Source organism: Chiloscyllium punctatum, chromosome 20, assembly GCF_047496795.1.
Source record: "Chiloscyllium punctatum isolate Juve2018m chromosome 20, sChiPun1.3, whole genome shotgun sequence".
Lineage (NCBI taxonomy): Eukaryota > Metazoa > Chordata > Chondrichthyes > Orectolobiformes > Hemiscylliidae > Chiloscyllium > Chiloscyllium punctatum.
Window position 1 is genome coordinate 75,274,061 of NC_092758.1, and position 12,041 is coordinate 75,286,101.

The 12,041-nt window shown below is 40.7% G+C and overlaps 1 protein-coding gene across 1 annotated transcript in view; it reads left to right on the forward strand.

Annotated features, from left to right (window-relative positions):
• Positions 1-12,041, forward strand: part of LOC140491824 (ran-binding protein 17-like) — a 430,222-nt gene that overhangs the window by 146,719 nt on the left and 271,462 nt on the right. Inside the window, exon 6 of the mRNA XM_072590219.1 lies at positions 1,865-1,972. Within this exon, the coding sequence (XP_072446320.1) occupies positions 1,865-1,972 (108 nt within the window). The remainder of the gene's footprint in view (positions 1-1,864; positions 1,973-12,041) is intronic.

Here is a 12,041-nt window from a genome sequence, read left to right on the forward strand (position 1 = left end):
AAGTCACCCTCTACGTTTATCCCAACTCTCTGCTTTCTATTCGTTAACCAGTCTTCTATATATACTAGTACATTTCCGGCAACTCCTTATATTCTTATGGATGAGTATTTTATGCGGCACCTTATGGAATGCCTTTTGGAAATCCAAGTATACAACATCCACCTATTCTGCTCCATTCACCACGCCTGTTACATCCTCAAATAACTCTAGCTAGTTTGTCAAACATAACCTTCCCTTCCTGAATCCATGCTGTGTCTGCCTAATGGAACCCTGTCCAACCAGACGTCTCACTATTTCATCTTTAATAACAATCTCCAGCATTTTCCCACTTATAGATGTTACGCTAACTGGCCTATAGTTACCTGCCTTTTGCCTACACCCTCATATGTAGTCATATGTCAGACTCAGTGCAGTTTCCCCATTCACTTGACAACAATGTTCGGTCATAAAGGATCCACATTAATATGAGTTGATCTATTAACTGTCCATGTCTGGTTTATTCATCAGCTTGTACCAAGTTCAATTCAAGTTTTCCTCTTGCCTAATTTTCAATTCCCCTTTATCAAGAAATTTCTAACTCCCTTGTAAAAAAAATCACATCTTGTGGCATTCTGTGAAAAACCTTTTCTGGACACAATGTTACTTCTTTTTGTGATTATCTTAACTTTGTACCTCTTCATCTTCAGTCACTGACTGGTAGAAAGAATCTGTTAACATTTGTCTGACCACTGCCTTCATGATCTTAATTGCTATAAGGTCACACTTAAGTTACTCAGCTCTAGTTGGGGTAGAAGAATTTCTTGTCAAATCTCTTCTCATAACCGCCAAATGAATATGAACAACATGTTTTCCAAATAGATAGTAGCCTTATGATAAGGAATCATTTATCTAGCAATGACCACCATATGATAACCTTCGATGTCTGGCTTGAAACAGAGGAAACATGCTTACTCCGATTCTATATTTTGGTAAAGCTAAGGTTAACAAGATGAATCAGTGGCTAAAAATAGAAAATGATCAAAATCATTTTCAAGTTAAACAGAGATGAACAGTGGGATGTGTGTTCAAATAATTTAACTTAATATGGGAACTATATATGCCTGTAAGGACTAAGAGCCCTACTTACAGAATTAAGCAGTCTGGTCAACAAAAGATACATAGCATAAAACTAAAGGAAAGAGGAGACAAAAGAACAAAGAATAATGTTGAACCAAGTAACTGGGAAAGGTAAAAAGATCAGCAAAGGAAAACCCCTTTGAAGACTATAAATTTATTAAGAACAGCAAAAGGAACAGAAAAGTGTTGTAGATTCACGTTTAAAGAAAAGAATAGTCAAAGGTCATGTAGGCCTTTCAAAAGCAGAAGTGGGTAATAACAACAACTTGTATTTATGTAACACATTTAACAATCATTATTCCATTCTAACTTAAAACAAAATGGCATTCTTTATGAACTATTTTGTTTCAGTCTTCACAGTAGAGGAAAGGGAAACCTAGCTGATATCCAGGATATTAATAATGAAACAATAACTTTGATGCTTCTCTGGTCTGTGTTGGATAATCTCCAAGCATATCTAAAAAGATTACACAAAGACAAGAAAATTTTAATAGGGGGATCTCCTCATTGTTTGCTACAAAGCTTACAGCTCCACTCTTAACATTAGTATTGGTGAGCTCTTTTTATTCACATCTAAGTATATTTAATCAATTTCCAATGCCTATCACCTTCTGCTGCCAGATATTGAGCATCCATCAACAGCACCCCTAGGTAATACGTCCAGTGGTGAAGGATTCTGCTCTGAGGACATAGACAACACTTGATTTGATTTCTTAGCCTTGGTTATCCCTTAACATGTCACCCACAGATATCCAGGATATATTTCAATCCTCCAACGTGCTATTGAGCTGTGGTACCATGAGCCGTCATGTACAACACCTATCCTCAAATTAATGGCTGAACTTGTTCACAACAGGTGAGTCACTGCATTTAAAAGCATTTATTTTTGACTGTGAATAAAAATATTTTAAAAACCTGCTCTTGTGCCTGAGTGTGGATTTGAAGATGAGCCAGATAAGCCTGAACACCATTGGTTTAAATAGAATTTTAATTTTTTAGAATAAGGATTATTGTCAGGTGTACTCAAATACAGTAAAAAGTGTACAAAGTTGCCATTCCTTGCACCATCTTAGGTACAATGATACGTAGATACAAAATCTTAGGTTCGAAGAACGTAGAAAAATGTTATGGACCAGGCCAGAACCCCTCAAAACATTTCAAGGAAGTAGGTCAGACCCCAACTTTGCTCGTTGTTGTAAGCAGGTGTGAGCGGATATTCCAGAACTGATGCAGCTGGCCCAACCACTTAGTTTTAAACAAAACAAAATTAATTTGCAAGGTTACCGAATGAAACACAAACAAAAGAGATCCAAATAAAGAATAACTAAAACTGTCCGAAAACCCAATAGATTATCCCAACTTTATGATGCTGTTCCAAATTCCTGCAACAATCCCCATAAATACCCCACGATACAAAAGGTAAAAGCAAACTCAGGGTCTCACAGGAGAGATGGCAGAGAGATTCTTCAATGTAGCTGTTCCTTTGACCAACAATCTCAAGTGCTTACTCTGAACTGCCAGACTGCTACAACCCAAACCAAACCAAACGAGAGAAAAGCTGAGCTGGGAAAACTGGCCACTCCCCTTTCATTGTATCTGTTTGTTTTCAAAACTTAAAAGCTTCTTCAAGTAGATCAATCCAGACATTTCCGCAACTCTGCTTGTACAACAATTTTGAAAAAAAAGGACATCACAACCTTGGCAAAGGAGTAGCATTGTCACACCTACCCCGCCCCCCCCCAAAAAAAGAACCATCAATATTCAAAGATAGCTTCATTTTGGAATACCCTAATCTTACACTGCTACACCACTACACACACATTACAGTGATAATAATCATGTAAACATGCATACTAAATTCTATTGCAGTCTGTTTTACTCCTGCCATCGAATGCTTCCATTTCTCATCCAAGTATCGACAACACGTCATCAGTCACATTTTCTCAACCTGCCACATGCACAATTTTCAAATTTAATGGCTGTAGCAACAAGCTACATTGAAATAATCTGCAATTTTGTCCTTAAATTTTTCCACAAACTTCAATAGGTTATGATTAGTGTATATGATAGTCTCAGATACATTAATGGTGACATAAACATAGAAATGTTGTAACGCCAAAACCAAGCTGAAAGTCTCCTTCTCAACTGTTGAATATTTCTGCAGATGAATGTCCAATTTCTTGGAGAAATACCCGAGGGTCTTTCTACCTTCTCGTTGTCTTCCTGGGAGAGCACAGCACCGACATACACATCAATAGCCACCTTGAATGTCTTTGCATAATTAGGTGTGGCTAACACTGGGGCAGTGGTTAACTCAGCTTTCAGGCTGTCACATGCCTTCTGACAGTCTGCTGTCCACTGAAATGTCTTGCCTTTCTTTAATAATTCAGTGAGTGGAGCAGCTACACTGTTAACATTTGCTGCGAATTTTCGATAAAATCTGCTCAATCCCGGGAATTGTAGTACTGCTGTTTTTGTCAATAGTATGGAAAATTCCCCAAATGACCTTTGTTTTTGCATTCCATGGGGCCATTTGTCCAAGCCCAATAACATGGCCCAGGAAGGTGACTTGAGCTTTGGCAAGTTCACTTTTAGCTAGGTTTATCACCAACACTGCCTCCTGAAGTCGATCGAACAATTCTGACAAATGTGCAAATCTCCTTCCTTCCATAAGAATAAGAAGGGGAAAGAGAAGTTAAAAAGCTCCAGTGTTTTCACTGCAATAAAGTAGTCCCCATGAAATCACAGTATTGGCAGATTAGGGAAAGCACTAGAAAGCCAGATGTAGAAAAATAGGATAAGCCAGTGAATTTTATTGGATTGATAAGGAAAAGCACAGTGGAGGCTAGAAAGCTGCACCAGAATGTACAAGCGGGTGGATGTTGGTTAAGGAGAAAGTGCCAGATCCTCTTCAATCATATACCTGAAAAGGTAAAGTCTACTTGTATAGGGCAGGAGCAAGGTAAAAAGGTTACAATATTAAGAGATACAGGATCTTCTCAAACTATGATTTTGAAAGATAATGAAATATGTACCTCTGAAAGACTGTTGCCAGAAAAAGTACTAGTAATGGGAATTCATGGTGAAACAAGAAGTGCTTAATTATGTAGTGTGAGGTTAGAGTATCCAGTAAAGAGTGGAGAGGTTGTGGTAGGAGTACTGGACAAAAACTCAGTTCCAGGAATGAAACGTGTCCTTGCTAACTATATAGTTGGTTCACAGGTAGGAGTGCTGCCTACTGGCGTGGTTGAAAAGCCAGTGGAAAGTCAGGCAACTGAACTATTGCAGGACACATATCCTGGAATTTTTCCTGACTGTGTGGTAACGAGGTCACAAAGTCACTAGTTGAAACAGGAGAGATCAAAAAAATACAGATAAGAAAGTTGAAATGGAATTAGCAGAGACCCTGTTTGATCAAATGGTTGAGACAAACCAGGAGCAGATAGATGACACAGCAGACATCTTTACCTCAGATAAATTAACAGAGTTACAACAGAAAGGTGGAAATTTAAAGCAATTTTATCAAAAGGTATACACGGAATGTATCCCTGAATGCTACTATCTTAAAAATGATGTCTTCGTGAGGAAATGGAAACCTTCACATATTCAGGCAGATGAGAAATGGGCAGAAGTTCATCAAGACGTTTTAATCTAAGCAGCCTAATCTAAGTTCAAGCCTAAAAAACTGCATGCAATATTTAGCACCTTCAGAAAGGCTGTCCAATATAGTACATCCACATAGAGCAAAGGTTATATGCATGGAAAGCTAACAGATTGCAATCCTAAACCACAATGCTAAGTTTCATGAATGCATCAGCATCCATCAGGTGTCAAGTTCCACTTGAACAGAGGTCAGTCTGAGCAGCAGCAATAGACCGAAGGAGAGTGAACCTGGGGTGAATAGTGGTGAGGAGGGGGATCTCTCAGAGTGAATGTGGAGCTGAATCTTGGGTGACGCATGACTCAAAGAGCAGTGGATAAGCAAGGAGGCATTTAAGACTAAGACCAGTAAGACTAAGAGGAAGGGAAGATGAGTAGAGGTTACTAAACACTGCAGGACTGGCAGTCTGAAGTGAATGTGTTTCAATGCAAGGTGTATGACTGGTAAGGTAGATTAACTTAGAGTCATAAGCACAGAGCCATGCTGACCATAATCTCAAACTACATTAGTTCCACCTGCCTGTGCTTGGCCCATATCCCTCCAAACATTTCTTAATCATTTACATATCCAAATGTCTTTTAAATGTCATAATTGTACCCGTGTCCACCACTTTCTCTGGAACTTCATTCCACGCACAAACCAGTCTTAGTTTAAGAAAAATTGCCCTTCATGCCTTTTTAAAATCTTGCTCCTCACACCTTAAAAATATGCCTCCTAGTCTTGAAATTCTTCTCCCGAGGAAAAAGACACCTGCCATCACCTTATCTATACTCCTGAAGATTTTATAAACCTCCATAAGGTCACCCCTCAACCTCCTGCACTCCATGAAAAATGTCCCATTCTATCCAGCCTCTCCTTATAATTCATGCCCTCCATTCCCGGCAACATCCTGGTAAATCTCCTTTGAACTCTCTCTAGCTTAATAATATCCTTTCCACAACAGAGCGGTCAGAACTGGACACCGTACTCCAGAAGAGGCCTCATCAATGATCTGTATAACCTCAACATAACATCCTAACTCCTTTACTGAGGTCTGAGCAATGAAGGCAAGTGTGCTAAATGCATTCTTAACCAACCTATTGATACGTGATGCAAGCTTCAAAGAATTATATACCTGAACCCCTCAGTCTCTCTGTTCTCCAACACTACCCAACACTGTTTTTAATTGTGTAAGTCCTGCCCTTGTTTGTTTTACCAAAATACAATACCTTGCATTTATCCAAATTAAATTCCATGTGCCACTCTTCAGCCCATTGACCAAAACAATTGAGATCTCTTTGTAATTTTAGATAACCTTCTTTACTGTCCACTATACCACCAAGTTTCCTGGTTACAGCCCTCGACCACAGTTATTGGCTCGGCACAAAGAGTAGAGTAACTCTATTTGTTGTTTCTACCATATACAGCTGGTGCAATAAAAACGAGACAGCGTTCCTCCAGGACCAAGGTGTTATTATGAACACACAGACTACACGAGAGTATAGTCATACACAGGGCAGCATAGAACATAGAACAATACAGCACAGAACAGACCCTTTGGCCCTCAATGTTGTGTCGACCTGTGAACTAATCTAAACCGATCCCCCTACACAATCCCATCATCTGTATGCTTATTCAAGGACTGTTTAAATGCCCCTAATGTGGCTGAGTTAACTACATTGGCAGGCAGGACATTCCACACCCTTACCACTCTCTGAGTAAAGATCCTGCCTCTGACATCTGTCTTAAATCTGTCACCCCACAATTGGTAGATATGTGCCCGTCGTATATCATCCTAGCCAACGTCATCATAGGAAAAAGACTCTCACTGTCCACCCTATCTAATCCTCTGATCATCTTGTATGTCTCTATTAAATCCCCTGTTAGCCGCCTTCTCTCCAATGAGGACAGACCCAAGTCCCTCAGCCTTTCCTCATAAGACCTTCAATCCAGACCAGGCAACACCCTGGTAAATCTCTTCTGCACCTTTTCCAATGCTTCCACATCCTTCCTGAAATATGGCGACCAGAAGTGTACACAATATTCCAAGTGAGGCCACACTAGTGTTTTGTACAGTTGTAGCATGACATCATGGCTCCGGAACCCAATGCCTCTACCAATAAAACCTAACACACCGTATACCTTCATAACAGTACTATCAACCTGGATGGCAACTTTCAGGAATCTATGTACATGGACACTAAGATCCCTCTACACATCCACCCTACCAAGAATCTTTCCATTGGCCTAGTATTCTGCCTTTCTGTTATTCTTCCCAAAGTGAATCACCTCACATTTATCTGCATTGAAGCCCATTTGCCACCTCTCAGCCCAATTCTGCAGATTATCCAAATCCCCCTGCAACCTGTAACATTCTTCCACACTGTCCACCCCACCACCGACTTTAGTGTCATGAAGTGCAAAACATGTAAGACAGGACAGTAATTCCTGACAAGACAAAACAATAGGCACAGTGGTGTAAATATTACAATGTTACAATGAATGATCATTAATAAAACATTGTTTTAGCAACAATTCAAAAAGTTGTCTGAAAATTGCAAATGGAATAGAGTGTGATCATACAGTGTTAAGAAACCTGATGGCTTGGGGGAAGAAACTATTGCACAGTCTGGCCGTGAGAGACTGAATGCCAGTATCTTCTGCCAGATGGCAGGAGGGAGAAGAATTTGAATGAAGGATGTATGGTGTCGTCCACAATGCTGTTAGCCTTCCAGATGAGGCATGTGGTGTAAATGTCAGTAATGGAGGGAAGAGAAACCCCGATCATCATCTCAGCTATCCTCACTATCCATGGTAGGGTCTTACGATCTGAAATGGTGCAATTCCCGAACCGGGCATTGATGCAGCTGCTCAGGCTACTCTCAACAAACCTTCTGTAGACTGTGGTGAGGATGGGGGATGAAGATGGGCTTTCCTTAACCTACGCAGAAAGAGGCAGAAAGTCACATCTGTATCAACTAACAATTAACTTTATTGGTTTAATTAAAACAGACATACAATTCATTTCATTGGGGTAGGATTGGGTTAAAAGGCATGAATTCATACAAGATAAGGTTCCCCATGGTAGGCTTATGCGGAAAGTCAGGAGGCATGGGATAGAGGGAAATTTGGCCAATTGGATAGAAAACTGGCTAGCCGGTCGAAGTCAGAGAGTGGTGGTAGATGGTAAATATTCAGCCTGGAGCCCAGTTACAAGTGGAGTTCCGCAGGGATCTGTTCTGGGTTCTCTGCTGTTTGTAATTTTTATTAATGACTTGGATGAGGGAGTCGAAGGGTGGGTCAGTAAATTTGCAGATGATACGAAGATAGGTGGAGTTGTGGACAGTGAGGAGGGCATTTGTCGTTTGCAAAGGGACTTAGATATGATGCAGAGCTGGGCTGAGGAGTGGCAGATGGAGTTCAACCCTGTCAAGTGTGAGGTTGTCCATTTTGGAAGAACAAATAAGAATGCGGAATACAGGGTTAATGGTAGGGTTCTTAGTCAGGTGGAGGAATAGAGGGATCTTGGGGTCTATGTACATAGATCTTTGAAGGTTGCCACTCAGGTGGATAGAGTTTGTAAGAAGGCCTATGGAGTATTATCGTTCATTAGCAGAGGGATTGAATTCAAGAGTCATGAAGTGATGTTGAAGCTGTACAGGACTTTGGTTAGGCCACAGTTGGAGTACTGTGTGCAGTTCTGGTCGCCTCACTTTAGGAAAGATGTGGAAGCTTTGGAGAGGGTGCAGAGAAGATTTACCAGGATGTTGCCTGGAATGGAGAGTAGGTCGTACGAGGATAGGTTGAGAGTTCTCGGCCTTTTCTCGTTGGAACAGCTAAGGATGAGGGGTGACTTGATAGAGGTTTATAAGATGATCAGAGGAATAGATAGAGTAGACAGTCAGAAACTTTTTCCCCGGGTACAACAGAGTGTTACAAGGGGACATAAATTTAAGGTGAAGGGTGGAAGGTATAGGGGAGATGTCAGGGGTGGGTTCTTTACCCAGAGAGTGGTGGGGGCATGGAATGCGCTGCCCGTGGGAGTGGTAGAGTCAGAATCATTGGCGACCTTTAAGCGGCATTTGGATAGGTACATGGATGGGTGCTTAATCTAGGTTAGAAGTTCGGCACAACATTGTGGGCCGAAGGGCCTGTTCTGTGCTGTATTGTTCTATGTATTCTATGTAAGACTAAAACCTATGAGCACATCCACCATATTTCTTTGACGTTCCCCGAACAATCACTGAATATAGTACCCCAGAATAAGAGTTCACACTGGCCGGTTGATCCCGTGGATCCTCGACATTGTCTCCACACTTCTATCATAGGGTCTTCCATTTTCACGATGGTTGGGCTCTGGAGTTTTTGCTGGCTTCATGTTCCAAATCCTCCATTTTTAATCCTTTTTCGTTATCATCCTGAACTGTGGTGTCTCGATCTCATGGGATCTGGCCTGTCTGCCAGCCCATGTCCTTAAGTTACAGGCTCCAGCTCAAGTGCATCAGTAGTATTACCTAATCATTCTTCTACCAAATAATGATTTCTACTTTATGTCAACTTCCCTTGTTTTCCTTTGAGCTGAGCTAGTTCCATCCTGATCCAGCCAGCTGAAGCTAGTGGCTGGGTTCAGGTTACTTCAGTTCACAAGCTGCTCTTTTGATGTGTCAGCAGTTCCTGACCAGCAGCATCATCCACAAGCTTACTAATCATGCATTCTATATTCTTATCTAAATCATTTAAACAAATGAGAAACAAAAATGGACCCAGCACTGATCTGTGTGGAACACCACTGATCATAGGTCTCTAGTCCAAACAACAACCCTTCACCATCACTCTCCAGCACCTGCCATTAAGCAAATTTTGCATCCAATTGTCAAGCTCACCCTGAATCCCATGTGATCTAACTTTACTAATCAGTCTACTATGTCAAAGGCTTTATTCAGGACCAGGTAAGCAATGTTTACCGCTCTGTCCTCATCAATCTTCTTGGTTAATCCCTCAAAAAAACTCACTCGAATTTGTGAGACATGATTTCCCTCGCTTAAAACTGTCCCTATTCATTCCTTGCCTCTTCAAATGCATGCAAATCTGATCTTTCAGAATTACCTCCAACTTCTTACCCACCACCAAAGTCAGACTCACAGGTCTGTACTTCTCTGGCTTCTCCTTACATCCATTTTTAGATGAAGACACAACATTTGTCACTCCTCAGTCATCTGACACCTCTTATAAACAAATGTTTCTGCAAGGAGCCCCACAATTTCCTCTCCAACTTCCCACAATATTCTGAGATACACTAGGTCAAGTCCCAAAGATTTATCCACTTGTACATTTTTTAAGACCTCCAACACTTCCTCTTCTGAGAAAGGATCACTGGACCCGAAACTTTCTTTTCACAGATGCTGCCAGACCTCCTGAGCTATTCCAGCAATTTCTGGTTTTGCTTCCGCTTCTATAATGTGAATTGTTTTCAGAACAGCAATATTTATTTCTCTGAGTTCTCTAGCCTCCATTTCTTTCCCTACAGTGAAAACTGATGTGAAATATTGATTTAGTGTCTCTTCCATTTCTAGAGGTCCAACAAAAGATGATTTATTTGATCTTTCAGGGGTCTTACTCTCTCTCCAGTTACTCTCTTGCTTTTAATGTACTTATAGAATCTCTTTGGGTTATCCTTAATCATATTTGCCAAGGCTATCTCATATCGTCTCTCTGCCCTCCTGATCCCCCTCTTAAGAGTGCCTCGACACACTTCATATCATTCAAAAGATTCATTTGAAGCCAGTTATCTATATCTTATTTTTGATTTTTTAAAATTCTAGTCCAGAACCTCAATATCTTTATTCATCCATTGTTCTCTAATACTACCAGCCTTACCTTTCACTCTAACAGGAACATAATGATTCTGAACTCCCATTTACACACTTTTAAAAACTTTTCAGAAGTTCATTTACCTGAGAACAGTCTACTCCAATCAGTTTTTGAAAGTTCTCGTCTCATACCATTAAAATTTGCCTTAACCTAATTAAAAACTTTAATTTTTATGGAAGGCTTATCTTTTTCCTTGCTAGCTGATAATACATCCAACAATACATCCAGAACCTCAACCTGAGCTACAGATTTCTCAAAACTTGTGTTTAGGTTTCCTTGGGTTGGTGATGCCATTTCCTGTGGTGATGTCATTTCCTGTTCTTTTTCTCAGGGGGTGGTAAATGGGATCCAAGTCAATGTGTTTGTTGATAGAGTCCCGATTGGAATGCTATGCTTCTAGGAATTCTCGTGCGTGTCTTTGTTTAGCTTGTCACAGGATAAATGTGTTGTCCCGGTTGAAGTGGTGTCCTACCTGATCTGTGTATAAAAACAAACCTTCCAGCCCAGTGAGCAAACCTACATTCAGAACCTCAACCTGAGCTACAAATCTTCTCAGACCTCGCTAACATATAGCATTCTTGCCTTCATCTATCATGGCATAGTGTAAAAATTGGCAAGTGATTTTGCAGCTTTATAGAACTTCAGTTAAGCCACATTTGGAATATTGTATGCAGTTCTGGTTGCCACATGACAAGAAGGATGTGGTGGAGACCTTGGAGATGGTAAGATACAGTTTACCAGGATGTTGACTGGTGTGGAGCGTATTGGCTATGAAGAGAGATGGGACAAACCTCCTTTGTTTTGTCAGAGGATGAGGGGCAACTAATTGAAGTTTACAAAATTATGAGCGGCATGGATAGTTGGAGTCTTTTTTTCAGGGCAGAAATAACAATTACTAGGGGAGATAGGTTTAAGGTAAAAGGAGGTAAGTTTAAAGGAGATGTGAAAGGCAAGTTTTTTTACAGATGATGACAAGTGGAGCAACAACCTCAGCAGTAGCAGGAGCGCAACCTCAACAGCAGCACCATCCACATTCTGATCCAAGGATGTGGGGGATAGACACACAGATCCAAATTGAAGAGATGAGATCCACAGGCAAAGAATTGTTTCTGTCAACATCTCTGAACACCAATACCTCAGAAAGTTCAGGTTTTCACAGCAAATCAAGTGGGCATATCTTTCTTGAGGCCATCAAAGTGCCTGCCTCTGGAGGGTATGAAAGGGCAGTAGGATGAGTGTAAGTAAGGATGTCAAGGTCTGCAGAAACTGGAATGAGCGGAGCTTTACAGAGTGTACAGACTGAGGAGTGTTGTTTCGTGATTGCTGTGGAAGATTGTTATATCCATCCAGATGACTTGTTGTCTGCTTGGACCAAAAGTTACTTAGAAGTGGTCTAGCAAAAGCTTTGTAAACA